Raw genomic sequence first — 19997 nt, forward strand, 5'->3', positions numbered from 1 at the left:
GGAAGGCCTCTGTTTTTCTTAGTCCTTAGGATTACTTTTCACTTGAAAGATCTCAGAAAAGCCCTAAGGAATCCTCTTAGGATTTATACGCATTCCCTGGGTTCTTGTATATTTAAGGATTTGCGGGCAGGAAAAGTCGGGAGGCCTGCTCTTTCTTCCTTCGAGTTCTTGCTCCATCCCCAGGGCAGCGCCTGGCCCTCGGTGGGGCCTTCAGACCAACGCTCAACCAAGAGAGGCCGCTTCTCGCGTGCAGTCCCGACTCCTTCCTCTTTCTGGGCGGATGACGGCGCCGGGCGCCAGGCTGGGCCACGGAGCCTCGCGCCCGCGAAGGGCCCGCAGGCGGTCACCTCTTCCGCGGCGCGCCCTACGTCCAGTCCCGTCCCAGACGCACGTCTCCGCTTCCCTCTCGGTAAACAAGGAGTTTACAGCCCACTCCGCCGCTTCTTTAAACTTTCTTTCCCCGTTTCAGCATCTGAAAATAACATTTTCCACGCAATCGGGCTCTCCGTCGCTCCCGCACGGAGCACGGCCACTGCGGGCCCAGAACCCTCGGCGCGGCCCGCTAGTCCCCCCCCCCCCAACCCGCCCCCGCCCGGCCCTGGAGGACCGGGGGTGGACGCTCTTGCAGAGCGCCTCTCGCTGGTCGGGGCGGGGGTGGGCGGAGCCAGCGCCGCCCGGGCTGTGGAAGCGGAGGGTGGGGACACTCTGGCCCGGCTCTCGGTGGTGCGAGAGCGGGCGGGAGCAGCGGCCGCTCTGGTCGGCGGACGTGCTGCCGAGCAGTCCCGGAAGCGAAGCAGCGATGGCGGAGAGTCCGACTGAAGAGGCGGCGACGGCGACGGCAGGCGCCGGGGCGGCGGGCCCCGGGGCGAGCGGCGTCGCTGGCGTTGTTGGCGTTAGCGGCGGCGGCGGCGGGTTCGGGCCGCCTTTCCTGCCGGATGTGTGGGCGGCGGCGGCGGCGGCGGGCGGGGCCGGGGGCCCGGGGAGCGGCCTGGCTCCGCTGCCGGGGCTCCCGCCCTCGGCCGCTGCCCACGGGGCCGCGCTGCTTAGCCACTGGGACCCCACGCTCAGCTCTGACTGGGACGGCGAGCGAACCGCGCCGCAGTGTCTACTCCGGATCAAGCGGTGAGCTGGGGTGTTTCCTCCTCCAGCCCCGAGCTCCGGGGCGCGACCTTCCCCGCCCCCCACCCCTTCCCACTACAACTCACCCCCAGCCCGCTGCGCTTGCCTCGCGGCGGCCCGGCTCCAAAACCCAAGTCTTGCCCGCAGGGAGCGTCGGGGTCCAAGTCTCTTCTCCCCCTCAAGCACCTATCCCCTCCTCGTGTGCCCAGGTCGGACCCCGCCCCTCGGCAGCCTCCCCCAGCCCTGCATCTCGGAGCCGGACACCCTCCCCCACCCCCACCTCCACCCCACCCCCTGCCTCCCGCCCGAAACCCGACCCTTTGGCGCTTCAGTGACACCCCCTCCTGCTTCCCCACCCCGGCCCGGCTAGATGCTGCCCACAGGCCCCACCCCTGGGTCCCCCTCGTGCCCTCGGGAGCCCCGTTTCTAACACATAACCTAGCTGGCTTTACCGTGCCTTAGATTCCAGCCATTCCTTCCCTTATCTCTGCATCTCCAGCCACCTCCTAGTTAGTACCTTCCCAGGTCTAGGTCGGTTCCCTGGCTCACCCAGATCTTCCCTCGAACCCCTTTTCCAGTCTCACACCTGCTCGGGACACTCAGGCACCCCTCCCCCGCCCACCCCCGGGTCTCTCTGGATTGCAAGATCCCACTCAGGACCTTCTTTCTTACGGGTTTTCCTCACCCACGCACCTGGATTGTTTGGTTTACTTTTCTCAAGCAAATATATTCGGCTCAATTACAGGAACAAAGGCCTAAGTCCTTTCTGTGCTTATTTCTTGGGTGACTGATCTGAGATAATATCACTTCGTAGATAAAATGTTTTGCAGAAGTGCATAGCCTGGTACCCATCACATAAGGAAGAGAGTAGTACTGTGTAGCTGCGGTGAATCCTGAAATCTGTTTCCAGGTGACCAGACTGCTGCCCACACTCCCATCACGATCCTCCTCCTCCTCCCCCCTAGGTGCAGCCCCAGGTTCCAAGTTCCTTCATCTGTCTCTCTCCTTGCTTTTCAAGGTTGTGATAGAAGTTCAGCAGGACAGTGTGTGTAAAGCACCTGGCACAGTGCCTGACACAGGATACCAGCTCTGGGCTTTGCTACCCCCAACTTAAACTTGACCCTCAACTCTTGTATACTCCTTTGCTCTTGTCAGTCTTCTGATCCTGACATACTGTTGAGTTCGGCCTAAAACTTCTTTCCTTGCTCTGCCACGTTTGTACTTTTCACATTCCTGCCTACCCTAGCAAGTCCCTGGCCTTTTCCCTACCTGGAATGTCCTTTAGCCCCCTGCTCTCAGCTAGCCCATTCCAGTTGGTGAGCCGTGTCCCTGACATCCTGTCATCTGCGGTAATCACCACATGTTATCCTCTAGATAGGAGCTGGTGAGCAGTTTCAGAGGGTCCTCCTCCCCCAACCCAGAGAAGCTTCCGCTCTGTTAGTCCCCTGAGCTAGAAGACCACCGTGATGGTCTTGCTCCTCACTGGCTCACTTGTTTCATGTCATCTGCTGCACATGGGAGGTTGCATGGGTTATGGAATTCGATTTTTTAGTGGAGTTGATTGAGCCTTCAGAGTTTCTTTAAAAAATCCTCGTGTGGTGTCTGCCGTAGTACCTGGGAACCTCGGAGGTGGGAAGTGGATGAGTCGCCATGTGGGAGGAAGTGAGAGTAAATGGGATGTGGCTTTTCCAGGGTGACATCTGATAACATTGGGATCTCTGATTTTTTTTTTCTTTCCTTTCCCTAACCTCCCCCTGGTGAAACAATGTCCCTTTGATGATAATTTGCTCTCTGCCTGCCTGACAAGTACTCAGCTGAGGATCTCAGCCAACAAGACAGTGCAAACATTTGTGGTACCAAGCGCCACTTTCTCAAACCCTGGCCTCACTGAGGCGATAACAATTGTCCCGCTCAAGGGATTCCCCTTCCCCTCCCCTCACTCGTTCCCCCGCCTCCTCTTGGTGTTACACAGGGATATCATGTCCATTTATAAGGAGCCTCCTCCGGGAATGTTCGTCGTACCGGATACTGTTGACATGACCAAGGTATGTAACTTGATGGGGAGCCAGGGGGCTTTGGGAAATTGGAACCATAAAGTTGGGAGAGTATACAAGATTATTCAGCTCACCTCTCTGATTAGGCAGGTGAAGAAGTGAAGACCCTGGGAGAGTGAGTGGCTCAGCCAAGGTCACACAGTGAGGTGAAGCAGAGCCTGCAGCAGGTGTCTGTCACAGTGCTGATAGGCAGTGAGTGGCTGGAAAAATCCCAGCCGATGTGCGTTGTTGAGTTTCGCTGTTAGGATGCTTTCTGACTGTCAGAGTGCGCCAGGCTGGGTGAAGTTACCTGGTCACCTTGCATGTTGTACTGCCCAGCTCTTTGCCCGTCTCCCCCTCCTGACTTCAACTGTGGTAGTGTTAAGCAGAAGCAGGAAAGGTCAGGGAGAGGCTGCGCTTGACTGAGTATTTGTGATTAAAGGGCCTTGTTCCGGCTCCTGTCCTGGTCAGGTTGCTGCTGACTCTCCCACCTCAAAGAGCATCTCTGTCATCCCCACCCAGAGATCCCTAGTGCGTGAGTCGCGTTCTCTGTCGTTGCTCTGCCTTCAGAAGCTGACCACTTTTCTGCATCTACGGGTCTTTAAGTGAAAATGCCTACAGTAAAAGTTCAGATTTTGTTTTGTTGTTTTATCTGTCTTTGTTTTGAATAGGCTTTCCTTTAGATTTTTTTTTAATGTGCTTCAGAATGTTTTTCCTGGGACACTTTGTCCTCAGTCATATACTAGCGTTCATATGCTGACCCCTGGGGTCCTAGAAGTGATGCCCTATTGGAACCAATTGAATTTTATTTATTTGACAAATAGAGTTAGACAGTGAGAGAGAGAGAGACAGAGAGAAAGTCTTCCTTCCGTTGGTTTACCCCCCAAATGGCCGCCATGGCCGGAGCTACGCCAATCTGAAGCCAGGAGCCAGGTGCCTCTTCCTGGTCTCCCATGCAGGTGCAGGGGCCCAAGCACTTGGGCCATCTTTTACTGCTTTCCCAGGCCACAGCAGAGAGCTGGACTGGAAGAGGAGCAACCGGGACTAGAACCCGGTGCCCATATGGAATGCCGGCGCGGCAGGCAGAGGATTAACCAAGTGAGCCACAGTGCCGGCCCCCCAGTTGAATTTGTTATTCACATGATTGGGGCTAGAATATACTCTGGGGTGTCCCCAGGCCAAGGTCGGGATTAGAGACCAAGGCATATCACGGTGTCCTTTTTCCTCCTGCTGCAGAGTCTAAGTAGACTTGCGTGCCTAGGAACCTTTGTAGAGGAAGAAACAAACGGAATCAGTTCAGGTTTTCTTCCCTTTAGGAAGGAAAATCTTCACGAATGGTTTGTGGAGGTAGAAAATTTAGTGTTTTAAGAGCTGCTGTTGGCCAGCGCCACGGCTCAATAGGCTAATCCTCCGCCTTGCGGCACCGGCACACCAGGTTCTAGTCCCAGTTGGGGCGCCGGATTCTGTCCCGGTTGCCCCTCTTCCAGGCCAGCTCTCTGCTGTGGCCCGGGAGTGCAGTGGAGGATGGCCCAAGTGCTTGGGCCCTGCACCCCATGGGAGACCAGGAGAAGCACCTGGCTCCTGCCATCGGATCAGCGCGGTGCGCCGGCCGCAGCGGCCATTGGAGGGTGAACCAACAGCAAAGGAAGATCTTTCTCTCTGTCTCTCTCTCTGTCCACTCTGCCTGTCAAAAAAAAATAAAAAGAGCTGCTGTCTTTTTTTTTCTTTTAACCAACAGTGTTGGGGAAGTTCTGGGGATGACCTGATAGCTCTGCTTGGGCCCTGAATTTTCCCCATTTTTCCTTGTACTTTGACACAGTGGATGCTCCTGAGCCACACCTTCCACAGCAGGCTAGCTCCTGTGTGGAGGAAGCGAGGAGACACCGCCTGCCTCCATCACAGCCCTCCACTCTCCCCGTTACTGGCTCCAGTGCTGTGGCCTCCAGTCTTTCTTTTCCTTCCTCTTACCTCTCCCTTGTGCAACATAAATACAGGGTGTAGCTGCATGATAGGTGTATTTAACCTAGGCAAATCCAAACAACGTGCTCTGCAGAAACGTGTATGGATCTCTTAAAGCTGCTAGGTATGTACTGCGAGCGTTGATGTCCTAGTCGCTTGTTGTACATAGCACTGGTGAAGGAGGTGCACACAAAAAGCCAGGCTTTGAGGGAGTTTCCAGGGATACCTACCCAGGGTGGTTTTGCATATATATCAGGTATATATCAGGTCTCACCTCAGCTCAAACCCTAAGACGCTGTGCCGCTGTAATGAGATTTCTTCAGAATCCAGAGTACTTGTTAGTGTGAGTGAGTACAGGGTGTTTATTGGGCATGGTGAGAATATGGATACTGGACTGGGCCTGCTCCTGGCATGGGTCGCAGGCAGAGGGTCAGGAGGGGCGGGTGGGGAGGGAGCATCACCTCACGATTTTGAGATGGGGTTTTATTTTGCAGATCCATGCATTGATCACAGGCCCATTTGACACTCCTTATGAAGGGGGTTTCTTCCTGTTCGTGTTTCGGTGTCCACCCGACTATCCCATCCACCCACCTCGGGTCAAACTGATGACAACGGGCAATAACACAGTGAGGTTTAACCCCAACTTCTACCGCAATGGGAAGGTCTGCTTGAGTATTCTAGGGTAAGAGGAGACTTCTAAGTGGCCAAGTTGATTGTTAGCAAATAATCATGCCAGGTCAGCCTCATCAGCCAGGGCTCCTCGTCTGAACCACGGAACAGAAAATAACTGCATGACTCTCTTCCCAGCTCTCCCCAGGATGGTACTAACTAGTATCATTCTAGATGCAAAGGAGAAACGTTCATGTCTTCCATACAAGAGGTGCTGTAAAGTGGTTCTCGGAGTGGGGTTCCTGAGAAGCAGCATCTGCAGGTTTGGGAGCCCCACCCCAGCCCTGCTGTGTCAGCAGCCTTGGGGCGGCCCCCCATCTGTCTTTTCACAAGCCCTCCTAGTGCTGCAGGTGCCCGTCTGGTTCAAGAGCTGCTCCCTAACGGCATTAGGCCTTCCTCTCGCCTGGACAGAGCAAGGCTGTGGGGGGTCTCACTTCCAGGTCTCAGTGAGTAGTGGTAGTGATAATCGTTGTGGTGTTTGACAATTGAATAAAAAATGTCTGCCATTGGAAGTCGTCAGATACAGACCCTAGAAGTCTTAAGTTTGTCATTCTGTTGAGTGCTGCTGAGATTTTGATCCATGGAGTTCCCTTCATTCCATTTTAAGAGTCTTTGTGGGTTCAGAATTCAGGATGGAAATGTCTTCCTGCATATTTTGGACTGTGATCTGAATTCCCCTGGGGTGGAGAACAAGTACAGGTTGAAGTTGAGAAAGTTGCCCAGATGGATGATCCTGTTTTTCTTCCTGTCCAACATGTTTCCAGGTTTGTGGCAGGGGGAGGCACCTGAAACAAACTTAAAATAGGATTTATTGTTCTAGAACTCTCTCAAATCCAGGAATACATTCTGCTCTGGTTGTGGCAGATTGCCCTTAAAGAAATCCTTCATCTCGTAATTGTCTGGGCTGGTAGGACAGTGGTGTTTATCCACATGAAACTGTGTTGGGAAGGAAATTTTTTTTTTTTTTTTAAGATTTATTTTTATTTGAAAGTCAGAGTTACACAGAGAGAGGAGAGGCAGAGAGAGAGAAAGAGAGGTCTTCCATCCACTGGTTCACTCCACAGTTGGCTGGAGCTGTGCCTATCCAAAGCCAGGAGCCAGGAGCTTCCTCCCGGTCTCCCACGCAGGTGCAGGGGCCCAAGGACTTGGGCCATCTTCTACTGCTTTCCCAGGCCATAGCAGAGAGCTGGATTGGAAGTGGAGCAGCCAGGACTCAAACTGGAGCCCATATGTAATGCCAGCACTGCAGGTGGCGGCTTTACCCACTACGCCATAGCGCCGGCCCCAGGAAATGCAATCATTGGCTTCTGCATGTAATTTGTTCACGAAAGTGTTTTGGTGTAGCTTCTCCCTCATGAGGCCAATGTACAGACTATCTTAAGCAGACACTGCACACAATAGGAACAGGAGGAGTCGGGTGGTCAGGTAAAAGTGGCAGAAGTGTGTTGGGTAGAAATGAAGCATCCTGAAGACTCGGAATAGAGAATTTCCACATGTTCTTAGTGTATTGTGTTAGCTGTACCAGCTTCATTCCTTTCCTCCCTACATAGGCCAAAGTACTGGGCAGATTGAGCGAAGAAATTGCACGAGAATTGACCCTGTTGACTTGAATCCCCAAATACTGAATGGGGAGGGAAGGAGGTGTAGGGTCCCTGGGGGAGCAGTGCTGGGCAGAGGAGCTTGAGGCACTTCAGATGCACCTCTGACCCAGTCACCACTGACAGCTCGCTGACTCGGGGAGGACAGGGGCCAGTTAACGCAAAGCCAGTCGTGGCTCAGCTCTGGTGCCATCTCTTCAGTTTGGGAAGGAATGAGCTAAAGGAAAATAACCATTGCTATCCAAGATGCTCCTCCCTAAGGCTGGCTCAGGTTTATGAAAGAGGAGCAATTTTGGTATTTCTCTTCATAGTCAAGATGCTGTCCGTATATTATTTTCAGAGCCGCTGTGGCCTGTCTGTCCCAGCAGACTTGTGTAGTCTTCAGGGAATGCTTGATGCAGAACTCGGTGCCCCCCCCCCCCCCCAGATGGCTGTGAGCCTCTGTGCTCAGCTTGTCTTTCCGCTCACAACCTGCATTGCCAGCCGTAAGCCAGGAAGCTCTCTCTGAGCCACAGAGGTTGGTGTCTAAAGCTCTGGAGCTGTTTGCCTGCCTCATTCTTTGGTGGTGTCATCTCTAACCTTCCCTGGCTGTTCTTTTTGGACCCAAAGAAAATTCTATCACAGTTTCTTGCTTGCATGGCCCCTTTTCTTTTCCACATGACAGGATTAGGCAGCTGACTGATTGCTGGTGAGTGAGGATGAGACAGGCTGGGAAGTTCCAGAGTGTTGTTAGTAAAAGAGAAACTTACTTGGGGTGAGTCACTGCCTGCTCTCAAGCCCAGGGGGCATGTTCCCTGGTCTTTCTCCACCTGACCCTTTTCCCTTCCCTCGGCTATGTTTACAGTACGTGGACTGGCCCAGCCTGGAGCCCAGCCCAGAGCATCTCTTCCGTGCTCATCTCCATCCAGTCCCTGATGACTGAGAACCCTTACCACAATGAGCCTGGCTTTGAACAGGTAAGGCCAGGTGGGCCCAGCTCTGGGGTGTGGAATGGGAGGTGTTTTGGGAGATCTTTCTTTGACCCGGCACAGTTGTTGTGTATCCTAATTGCCACTGTAGGAGAAAAATAGGGCTGGCATGCCTGCTCCTTGATGATGACCTGTTTCATTTAAAAGACTTAGAGTAAGCCAGCACCGTGGCTTAACAGGCTAATCCTCCGCCTTGCGGCGCCGGCACACCGGGTTCTAGTCCCGGTTGGGGCGCCGGATTCTATCCCGGTTGCCCCTCTTCCAGGCCAGCTCTCTGCTGTGGCCAGGGAGTGCAGTGGAGGATGGCCCAAGTGCTTGGGCCCTGCACCCCATGGGAGACCAGGAGAAGCACCTGGCTCCTGCCATCGGATTAGCGTGGTGCGCTGGCCGCAGTGTGCCAGCCACGGCAGCCATTAGAGGGTGAACCAACAGCAAAAAGGAAGACCTTTCTCTCTGTCTCTATCTCTCACTGTCCACTCTGCCTGTCAAAAATTAAAAAAAAAAAAAAAAAAAAGACTTAGAGTAACACTAGTAAGTATTGCGCTTGGATTAACCTACAGTGTGGAAGTCAGTGGAGTCTTTTGGAAATGAATTCTGAGCCTGCTCTGGGGCTGTTGCTGCCAGTGGGTTCTTCAGCACCTGTGGTCTGGGGTGTTCCCTTAAGAACACTGCCCAGCCTGCAGCTCTACCAGAAGTAGCAAGTGCCGTTATCCTGCGGAGCAGCGTTGCCAGTCCTGAGCCGGGGGTGGAATGTTTTAGTCAACACTGTCAGAAGGCGAAAAAAAATCACATTTTCCAAGGATATGTCATGCAAATACGCTGGACAGTGTCAAATTTTTATGTATAATTTCTTGTTTAATTGTCATGCTAAAGTTACTGTGAGATGTTGTCATGCCCATTTTCAGGTGAGGCAGTAGTGGCTCAGGTTAATTAACTTTCACAAGAACACACTGATCAGTGCAGGACCCTGGATGTGTACCTGAGGCCAAGTTCTACCACTAGTCCAAAGTGCTTTCCTGAATTGTTCTTGAGTACTGAAAAAAATTGCAGTGATATTCTCAAAATCCATCTTGGTGCTTAAAACAGCTACTCAAGGTAGCACTGAAGTTGATCATTCTTCTGTAACAGACCTGAATAGATATTCTTTCCAACAGAAATGCATCTCTAAACCGTCCTTTCCAAACAGATGATGTAGCTGCTTTCAGGAGTGGGAAGTAGTGGTAGTGGACTGGCTAATCGAGGAGCTGGTTGTTAGGTCTTCCCCGCTTTGGAAGTTCAGGAGTGCTTGCTGCTTAGTGTCCCAGGTTTGGTGATGCACACGTGCATGATGTTTTACAATTTTTCTGCAGTTCTCCAGGTGAAAAATATCAAACTTCCTTTTATGAAGTGGCTGGATCTAAACAGCTTCTTTAGTAAATAATTATAATTCCTTAAAGGATGTGTCTGCACATGTTGGGCACTGCACGACTTTGCAAATCTTGGAATCAGATTGAACCTCACCACTCCTGTCGGCTTTTCTCCACTGTTTTCACATGTTGTTTGTTTTTTCTCACAGCGGTGACTAGGAATCCGGCTTCACAAAGATAATGTGGGAAGATGGTACAGTTTAGTTTTTAAACTGAAAACTTCCTATCTCAGAGTGGCAGTTCACATGGTTACTGGACATGTTGAATGTGATGGTTTCCCTCAGAAGTTTAAAATCCATACTTTGCCCTCCGGGGTTTCAGAAACCATGGTGGTGGGCTGGAAATGTACGTGTTCAGCGGCAGCCATTCTGAGCTGCTGGAATTGGAGGCAGGAGGAACAGTGAGAAAACAAGAGCAGCGTTCAGGAGAGGAGGCCGTCTCCCATGTTCACAGCACACGCGCAGATGAGCTTTCTAGACCAGAGTTGGGAGTGTTTCCTTTGAAAGTTTCGGTTGTACAGTTGATCCAGTGGTGGTGGAACCATACAGATGTGTGAGGGAGTTCAGCAAGAAGCTTCCTTTATGTGTGAATACCCAGAGGTTTTCCACACTGACTGCTAACATCGTTTACAGCTTTTTAATCCCACCATTGCTCTTAAATTGGTTATTTTCCACTTAATTCTTACCTGATAGGCCTTCACATCAGGTTCTGGAATATTTAATGGGTCTTAGATTGCTTATTAGAGATTGTGCTATGTGTAGCAGAGGCTAGGGATTGGTGTACAGTGGTGGGGGGAGGGGTGTGTGAATAGTTGTTCTTCAGGGTTTTCCCATATAGTGGGAAAGGTATCCTCTTAGTTGGTGTGTGTGGATCACACACTCCATACTGATCCTGAAGTCTTCTGTTAGCTTTTCTTCTTTTGTGCTTGATACCATGGCATTTGTCACATTACAGGAGAGGCATCCAGGAGATAGCAAAAACTACAATGAATGTATCCGGCACGAGACCATCAGAGTTGCAGTCTGTGACATGATGGAAGGAAAATGTCCCTGCCCAGAGCCCTTACGGTACGTGTCACGAGGGACCACTTGGTACACCTTTTTGGAAATTGAGGTGGTTTATATTTTTGAGGGCCTTTGTGGCAAAATCTGCTGTGGAGAACCAGAAGAAGACGTGGCGGGGGTGGGGGGGAGGTAGTCATGCTTTTTAAAGAGGGAGCATGGGAACTGCCGTGGTGTAGCAGGTAAAGCTGCTGCCTGGATACCAGCATCCCACATGGGTGTTATTGCATATCCTGCCTGCTCCGCTTCTGATCTAGCTTCCTGCTGGTGGCCTGGAAAAAGCAGCAGAAGATGGCCCAAGTGTTTGGGCCTTCCCACTCAGTGTAGGAGACCGGGATGAAGCTCCTAGCTTCAGCCTGGCCCAGCCCTGGCTGTTGTGGCCTCCTGGGTGGTGAACCAGCAGATGGAAGATTGGTCTCTCTGTCTCTCCGTCTCTCTTTGTAATTCTGACTTTCAAATAAATAAATAGGGGGGGCCGGCGCTGTAGCTCACTTGGTTAATCTTCCATCTGTGGCGCCAGCATCCCATATGGGTGCCGGCTTCTAGTCCCGGTTGCTACTCTTCCAGTCCAGCTCTCTGCTGTGGCCCGGGAGGGCGGTGGAGGATGGCCCAAGTGCTTGGACCGCTGCACCTGCATGGGAGACCAGGAGGAAGCACCTGGCTCCTGACTTCGGATCAGCGTAGCTCTGGCCATGGTGGCCATTTTGGGGGTGAACCAGCGGAGGGAAGGCCTTTCTCTCTGTCTCTCTCTCTCACTGTCTGTAACTCTACCTGTCAAATAAATTAAAATAAATAAATAATAAATAAATATTTTTAAAAATGCATGTGGCTAAGTAAGAAAAGCTCAGAGAGGGCCTTATTGTGGCACAGTGGGTTAAGCTACTGCTGCAGTGTCACCTCCCGTATCAGAGTGCTGTTTCAAGTCGTGGCTACTCTTGCAATCCAGCTCCCTGCTAATGTACCTGGGAAGCAGCAAATACTGGCTCAAGTGCTTGGGTCCCTGCCACCCTTGTGGGAGACCAGGATGGAATTTCTGGCTCCTGGCGTCGGCCTAGCCCAGCCCCATCTGTTGTGGGCATTTGGGTGTGAAACAGCAAATGGAAGATCTGTCTTTCTCTCCCTGTCACTCTGCCTTTCAGTAAATAAATAAAAAAGGAGCTCAAGAGCGGCTCTCTTTCTGAAGAGTGCAGATCTGATGGGGGAGGCAGCCCCACCTTTAGAGACCCCAAGTTGATGAAGGCTTGGATGTACTGTATTACAGCCAAGAGAGGTATAGAATACTCCATAATAAACGCATTTCTTAATGTTTATTTCTAAGTGCTAACACTGAATGAACAGAGTTAAACTTCTAGGAGAATTTTAAGTAATGTTTAGGATTATGGATGGCTTATGGGAAACCACCAAGGTTGAGCCAGTCATGAGTTGAAGGTGAGATTCAAGATTCAAATGGTGAGTAGTATGGGAACCTTAAGGTATGAGGGACGTCAGCTGTTCCATTTTCCATTTAAAGATTTTTGTGGAAACCAAACATGCACTCTGTCTGTTTATTTGGCGCTAAGGTTAGTGGATGAAAGGGGCGACCTCGTTCCTCCAGGTGTCTAACCTCTCTGCTTTTTGTTCCAGAGGGGTGATGGAGAAGTCCTTTCTCGAGTATTACGACTTCTATGAGGTGGCCTGCAAAGATCGCCTGCACCTTCAAGGCCAGACCATGCAGGTAACGCAGCCCTTCCTGCTCATTCAGAAGCCCACGGCAGACCCTGTGCAATGCCCCAAGTCACTCGGACTCGGTTCTGAGTTCCTGGCATAAAGTAGGTCCTCATGAGTAGAATCTGAACTGTCCTGCTTTCTAGGCTAGGATGCCTTCTCTTTTAGAGTCAGTGTTTTATTTTGTTTGCTTGTTTGTTTGAAGATTTACTTATTTGTTTGAAAGGCAGGATTGCAGGGAGGAGGAAAGACAGAGAAATCTTCCCATCTACTGGTTCACTCCCCAAATGGCTGCAACTTCTGGGGCTGGGCCAGGCCAAAGCCAGGAACCAGAAGCTTCTTCTGGGTCTCCCAAGTGGGTGCAAGGGCCCAAGGATTTGGGCCTCTACTGCTGCTTTCCCAGGCCATTAGCAAGGAGCTAGATTGGAAGTAGAGCAGCCAGGACTCAAACCAGCACCCCTGTGGGATACCAGCACCACAGGCCGTGACTTAACCTGCTGTGCCACAGCGCTGGCCCCATCAGTGGTCTTGTCAAACCAAAAACACTCAGTCCTGTTGGAGTCTTGAGGATTATGGAAGTCATCTATTGGAATTCTAGCCCTGGCTCAAAGAGCTCACGGATAAAAGTGACAGAGAAATAATGGATATGCCATATGTTGAAAGATTGCTGCTCCAAAGGTGGTAGCCAGTTGTTTATTCTCTGCCTATACTGGGGACATGTGCTTTCACTTCCAATAAGAATGTAGAAGTTAGGCTCAATTTAGAGGGTTTTTTTTTCCCCCAAACTGTAGATACACTCAATTAAAAATGGCCTGATTGGTAAGAAAGTGAGAGGCCGCCTGACCTGGAGGATCAGTTCTTGTATCTTTGGGTCACTTGCTGGTAGTCTTGCTTAGAAATGGGGTGACTTGGATAATTGACTTAAGATCCCTTAAGGCTCTCCAGCTCTATGGACTCGACTCGCCTTATCTTTTTTCTCCCCTCCCCTCCCCTCCCCTCCCCTCCCCTCCCCTCCCCTCCCCTCCCCTCCCCTCCCCTTATCTTCTTTCAAAGATTGATTAATGTAAAAGGCAGAGCCTCAGAAAGGGAGAAACAGAAGTGAGTGGTCTTCCTTCTGGTTTACTCCCCAGATGACCTCAACAGCAAGTCTGAGCTAGGCCAAACTGCATCCTGGTCTCCCATATGGGTGGCAGGGGCCGTCTTCTGCCTTCCAAAGCACATTAGCAAGAAGCTGGATTAGAAGCGGAGCAGCTGGGACTCAGACTGCCCCTCTGCTATGGGATGCTTATGTCACAAGCAGTGGCTCAAACGACTGTGCCACAATGCTAGTCCTTCTTTATTTCTGCCTACCTGCTAAAACGCAGTAGAAGTACAAGGACACTTTGAAAAGCTCAGGAAAAAAATAGGATTAAAATGTAAGTTTAGGGGCAAGTGTTAGGCGCAGTGGTTAGGATGCCTATGGCCCATATCCAAGACCTGGGTTCTTGTCCTGGCTGCTCAGTTTCAGTTTCCTGCTGATGTACATCCTGGGACTCAGCAGTGATGGCTGCAGTACTTGGGTTCTGCCTAACCACCTGGAGACCTGGGGTGAGTTCTGAGCTCCTGGCTTTGACCTGACATAGTCTTGGCTGTTGCAGATTTAAGATCAATCAGTCTCTCTGTCTCTCTCTGCCTTCCCAAAGCTGTTTTCTTTTTAAATTTGCTTTAGTGCAAGAAATGGTTTTATTTATGTGTAGTTGTTTCCTAATGCACATTCGCAAGCTTTGAAGTACCCTCTTTGGTGTCTTGGTTCCACTGGTGTTTTTGCCCTTGGTAACTTCCCCATCCTTTCTTCAGTGACTTGTCACTCACCTACCTCATTTAAGCTCAGAAAGCAAGGCCAACTCAGGGTTAACTTATTTCCTGAGTGCTTCATTCGTTTTAAAATGTTTACCTATTTCTTTTCATCTACATGAAGGAGCAAGAGAGAGAGGTCTCCCATCTGCTGTTTTGTTTCAGTTTTTAAATGCCGACGGCAGTCAAGGCTGGGCCAAGCCCAAGCCGGACCAGAACTCTGTCTAGGTCTCCCATGGAGGAGGCAGAGGCCCACGTATTTGAGCTGTCATCTCTTGCCACCCAGGATGCATTAGCAAGAAACTGGATCAGAAATGGAGCGTCCAGCACTTGAATGGGAAGTGGGCATCCCAGGCAACCCTCAGCTGCTGCCCCAAACGCTGGTCCCTCTAAGAGTGCCCCAGTGATACCTGCCCCAGTGTTTCCCGTGAGGGCTTCTCATGGCCGACCTCCTGCAGCACTACCAGCGTTCAGTCTAAGACAGCTTGTGATGAGGGGTGGTCTGGGACAGGACCTGGGAGAAGAACAGCATCTGGGAAGGAAGGAGATAGAGGAAACGGAGCCAAGGGCCAAAGACAGAAGAGTTGGGGAATGGCCAGCTGCAGAGTTAGTGTAGAGCTCAGCCTTCAGGGAACACAGGCCCTGCAGGACGACTTAATACCGACTGCTGGCACCCACCGTGAGGTCAGTGTGTGGGAGGAGCAAAACTGCAAGTGGGGAGATCGCACAGAGAGCCCCTACATAGCCTTTTAGGCTCAGTTTCCATGCCTTCTACCCCACCCATGATCAGTTTTGAGACCCTGAGGGCAGTTAAATATTCCTGGGAAATGTTCAGAGACCTTTGATAGAGAAGGACAAGGACCAAGATGAAGGCCAGGTGGCCCAGAAACAATGCCCAGCAACCAGACAGGAACGTGGTAACGGGTAGTCTCCGGGGAGACCCAAAGGTGCTTACCTGGGGGCCAGCTCTTGAGTTCTAGACCTGCTTGTGACCCTAGAACAGCATATTGCCCTTTTATGAATATAGAGAATGAAGAACAGTTTTTCCCTTCTGTGGTTTTAGAAATTAATTGAAGGCCGGCGCCGTGCCTCAGTAGGCTAATCCTCCACCTGCGACACCGGCACCCTGGGTTCTAGTCCCGGTCGGGGCGCCGGATTCTGTCCCGGTTGCCCCTCTTCCAGGCCAGCTCTGCTGTGGCCCGGGAGTGCAGTGGAGGATGGCCCAAGTGCTTGGGCCCTGCACCCCATGGGAGACCAGGAGAAGCACCTGGCTCCTGGCTTCGAATCAGCGCGGTGTGCCGGCTGCAGCACGCCGGCCGCGGTGGCCATTGGAGAGTGAACCAATGGAAAAAGGAAGACCTTTCTCTCTGTCTCTCTCTCACTATCCACTCTGCCTGCCCCCCCCCCCCCCAAAAAAAAAAAATTAATGAAAACAACAGCACACTTAATAATCGTAGTCCTGGTCTTGAATCTTTCTTCCCTTGCTATCTTGATCATTTCGGAAGCCCCTCAGACCATGTAAAATCCTTCCAGAACTGGGAGGGTGTTGAGGTGTAGTGGGTTGGGCTGCTACTTGGGACAGCAGTATCCTATATAAAAGAATGCTGGTTTGAGTCCTGCCTACTCTGCTTCGGATCCAGTTCCCTACTAAAGCATCCTAGGATGGCTCAGTGCTTGGGCCCCTGCCACTCACCTGGGAGACCCGGATGGGCTCCTGGCTTCAGCCTGGCCCAGCCCTAGCTATTGTGGACAGTTGAGAAGTGAACCAGTAGATGGAAGATCAATCAAGCTCTCACTCTCACTCTACCTTTTGAGTAGATGGAAATAAACCTTTTTTAAAAAGCTCATGGGGCTGGCATCGTGGCTTAGCAGGTTAAGCCACCACCTGCAATGCCAGCCATCCCATATGGGCACCAGCTGCTCCACTTCCAATCCAGCTCCCTGCTAATGAGCCTGGGAAAGCAGTGGAGGATGGCCCAAGTCCTTGGGCCCCTGGAACCACTTGAGAGACCTGGAAGAAGCTCCTGGCTTCAGCCTGGCTCCACCCTGGTTGTTGCAGCCATTTGGGGAGTGAACCAACAGATGGAAGATCTCTGTCTCTCCCTCTCTCTGTGTAACTGAGATAGATAGATAAGTAGATAAATAAGTCTTTTAAAAAAAAAAAAAAGGCTAATGGAATTAAAAGATTTCTTTAAAATGAAGCCCCTCCACAAACTGACATCACCTGTCTCATAAAGTCCTCCGTACCCCTTCTGCATTTTGGCTTGCTTTTGAGAAATGCAAACATTTTCATGTCAGCCCAAGCTGGATGGATTTGGGACAGTGCATAAATTCCTGAACAGAGACACGCTGTCTGCTGCTGAGCACTTCTGTGCTCCACTGTGCCCCTGAGCTTGCGTTTCACATGGACCCAGAGATGTGCCCTCTAGGGTGCGCCACCCAGGCGTGACTCTTCCACCCCCCTTGTCTCTTCCCCACAGGACCCTTTTGGAGAGAAGCGGGGCCACTTTGACTACCAGTCCCTCTTGATGCGCCTGGGACTGATTCGTCAGAAAGTGCTGGAGAGGCTCCATAATGAGAATGCCGAAATGGACTCTGATAGCAGCTCGTCTGGGACAGAGACGGACCTGCACGGGAGCCTGAGGGTCTAGACCCTCCTCCCCACTCCCCTTCCCCCAACTCGAAAGTCCGGCAGAGTCCCTTCCCCTCACCCCAGGGATGGAGAGGCACTGCGTATCTCCCTCCAAAATGACGTCATCCCGCAAGATGGCAACAACCAAGCAAGCTCGGATCCCAGGGTGTGGGAGTGGGAGTTGTTCCCCATCTGACCTCCTTGGCGCCGGAGCATCTGGGGCTGTGTTTGTCCCATATCAGGGGCCAAGGTACCTTCCCAGGAGCACCTAGGGCGAGGGCCTCTGAAAAAACAAAACAACCAACACACCTCTCCACAGGGCCAGCTCCTTAGGGCCGGGTGGAAGACAAATTGTAATTCCAAGAGGGGTGTGCCCACGTGATTTATGGGGATGTCTGGAAGGGAACACGGGGTGGGGGGCTGTCTGGGACACGTAACAGTCTGGGTGGTTGTCTGTCTGTCTTCAGTCCTGAAGCCAGGCTTCCCAATGCCCTTCCCCTCCCTGCCCCCCCCCCCCTTCCCCATGGGCCAGCATAATTTTGTTTTTCCTAATTTATAGTCACTGTTCTAGACAGACCAAAGAGCAGGAACAGTGGTGGAGTCTAGGCTGCTGATCAGTGAGCTTTACCTGGCACCTGAGCACCTTTCTCCCCTGCTCCCATCCCTCACCCTTTTCTCAGTTCAAGACAGAAGGTAAATGTGACTGGGACTGATCCAAGGTCTTGGTGAAGCCTGCATGGCGTTGTAAGAAGCTGAAGATCCTCTTTGTTCCCGCAATCACTGATTTGAAAAGTTCCCAGCGCAGGCAGCTGCTGTGTGTATGGGATTAGAGCCACTACATAGAATAGTCTCTTGCAGATTTTCATAAATGCTAGTCACCATGAGGGTGTTTCTCTTGGGGTGGGGTGCAGGGGGAAGACTGATGCTAGTCCTTACTGTATTTTGTTTGGCTGTCCTTGCGTGTTCTCAGCCCAGCTTGTGGTCCCCCTCCTCACTTCAACCCCTAGGGATTTGAGGGGAGCAAGGTAGCCGATGGCAAAAGGGGGTTGGGGCTGGGACTCTGGAGACTCCGCCCCTCCTCTCCCTTCCCCCTCCAGCTGCTCTCTGTCACTGGCTCTGATGGGCGTTTGCCTGGCTGTGTTGCTTCTGTCTGTATTTAGCTGCAGTGATCCTTTAGCTGGTTGGCTCAGAGAAACAAAAACGTGCTTTGGGTGCCCTGTACTACTGGGTATCGAGGGAATCCATCCTCCCCTTCTTGATGTGTTCTCCCTGCACTTCCAGATCCTTGGTAGGGCTCCCGGAGGGGTGTTGGTGATGCACGTGACGCAGGGCCGCAGTCAGGACCCAGCTGTGCTGACGGGAGAGGATGGCATGTGCCTGCTGCCTGCTGCCCTGGGATCACAGGACTCTCCTGGTGTAAAGGGGAAGGGCAGGAAGCAGTGACGCTGGACAGGGAATGGTGGGCTTGGGAACGCAAGTTTATCTCGGACGCCTGAAGGCAGGGCCTGCGCAGACTCAGAGGGATCCCACTTCGTTTCCTTCCATTCCTGGAGCCAGTCCAGGGCTTAGAACACCGCTCGTCTGTGGGCCCAGTGTTGGCAGTCATCCATTTCAGGTGTTCCCACCTTCCGAGTGACAATCCTCTCCCGGGCCCTGCTGTGGGGCAGAGCACGTCTGGCATCGCAGCCTGACTTTGACGCCCTAATCTTGAGTTTAGGAAATATATGCACAGGAGTCAGAGATGTCTTTATATCTGTACATAAATGAAGTTTTTTTTTTTCTTTTTGGTGCAATAAAGTTTGTTTTGGCAGAAGGAGGAAGCGCCTGAGGGTGTGGGAGGATCGGAGTAAAGCATGGAGTCGTCTGGGAGTGGGGGGAAGGCGAGCGCTCAGTGCACTGTCCGGAAGCTGCAGATGGGTCAGGAGGTGGGAGCAGGAGCAGGCCCAGCACTGGGGAGGAGAGGGCCCTTCTCTCTTCCAGGCTGTCGCTCTGGCAGTTAATGGGGGGTGGCATCTTGACCGCACCTACTCTGATGCTCTGGGAACCCTTGTCCTACAAAGAGATAAAGGTAGAGATGGGCTCCAACTAAGAGAAGGACGTGTCAGTGGGGAGAATCTATTGGGTGTCCAAGCCAGCGCTGCTTAGGGATTTAGCATTTAGACCATGAAGACTATGAAAGCCTTAACTCCCAACCTCTCCCCTGGCTGCCTCTTCCCCCTGCTCCAGATTGCTGCCGGCAGAGGCTTTTCCTCTTGGCTGACCACGTGTGTAGAAGGCTACACAACACCGTGTCCTGCCAGCCTGCACCATGCCAAGCACTGACAGGGAGAGCTTGGGCTCAGGGTCGTCATTCTGGCCTCCAGCTTCGCTCTGCCTAAGCTGGCGGCCTCTGGTGAATTCCTCTGATTTGCCATCTGTGACATTAAGGACACCTACTTCACTTTTGAGGTTGGTGAAGGTTGAATGAGGTGTGTATAAAATGGCAGGGATTCCCTCAGCCACCACTAGGTTACAGGCACCTGCTCGGTGGTCCCTGTTGAGGAAGCAAAGCTAGTGTGGAATTTGAGAACCAAGATGCAGCCTTCACTATTGAGTCCCTTCAAATTCCATCATTTTCCTCCAGCTCAGCCACCACCTAACACTGGCTTATGTTTCCCTCATGGCCTGGACCTTCTACGGGAGAGTCTGGAGGAGTCTCTGAATATTATTCCCTCATCTGTTAGGGTCTGTGACTAAGAAAGAACATGTTAGAAGGAAGAGATTTTAATTAGCAAAGCTCTGATTTTTATCTTAACAGCTGCAGAGAAACCAGACTATCTAGGCAGGAGACACAGCTTGCGTCCTGGGCCCGCCTCTTCCGTGAACCTGTAGATGACCTGTGCAAGTCATTATATATGTGCTTGCTGCTCTCTGTGTTACTCAGGTTATCCTTACTGGATAAATGAGGTTTTCTCCAATAAAGATGCAATGTGAAGGCACTTTTAAAAAATAAAATATTGGGGGAAGAAAGAAAAG

The 19997-nt window shown here is 51.8% G+C and overlaps 1 protein-coding gene across 1 annotated transcript; it reads left to right on the forward strand.

Annotated features, from left to right (window-relative positions):
- The first annotated feature begins 696 nt into the window (after positions 1 to 696).
- Positions 697 to 19985, forward strand: UBE2Z (ubiquitin conjugating enzyme E2 Z). Its single transcript, XM_062216730.1, has 7 exons — positions 697 to 1122; positions 3092 to 3164; positions 5606 to 5793; positions 8223 to 8334; positions 10707 to 10819; positions 12437 to 12527; positions 16831 to 19985. Exons 1-7 carry the CDS (start codon positions 800 to 802, stop codon positions 16999 to 17001), a joined length of 1071 nt encoding a protein of 356 aa, XP_062072714.1. The 5' UTR covers positions 697 to 799; the 3' UTR covers positions 17002 to 19985.
- Positions 19986 to 19997: the final 12 nt, after the last annotated feature.

The sequence above is a fragment of the Lepus europaeus genome, chromosome 18 (genome assembly GCF_033115175.1).
Source record: "Lepus europaeus isolate LE1 chromosome 18, mLepTim1.pri, whole genome shotgun sequence".
Classification (NCBI taxonomy): domain Eukaryota; kingdom Metazoa; phylum Chordata; class Mammalia; order Lagomorpha; family Leporidae; genus Lepus; species Lepus europaeus.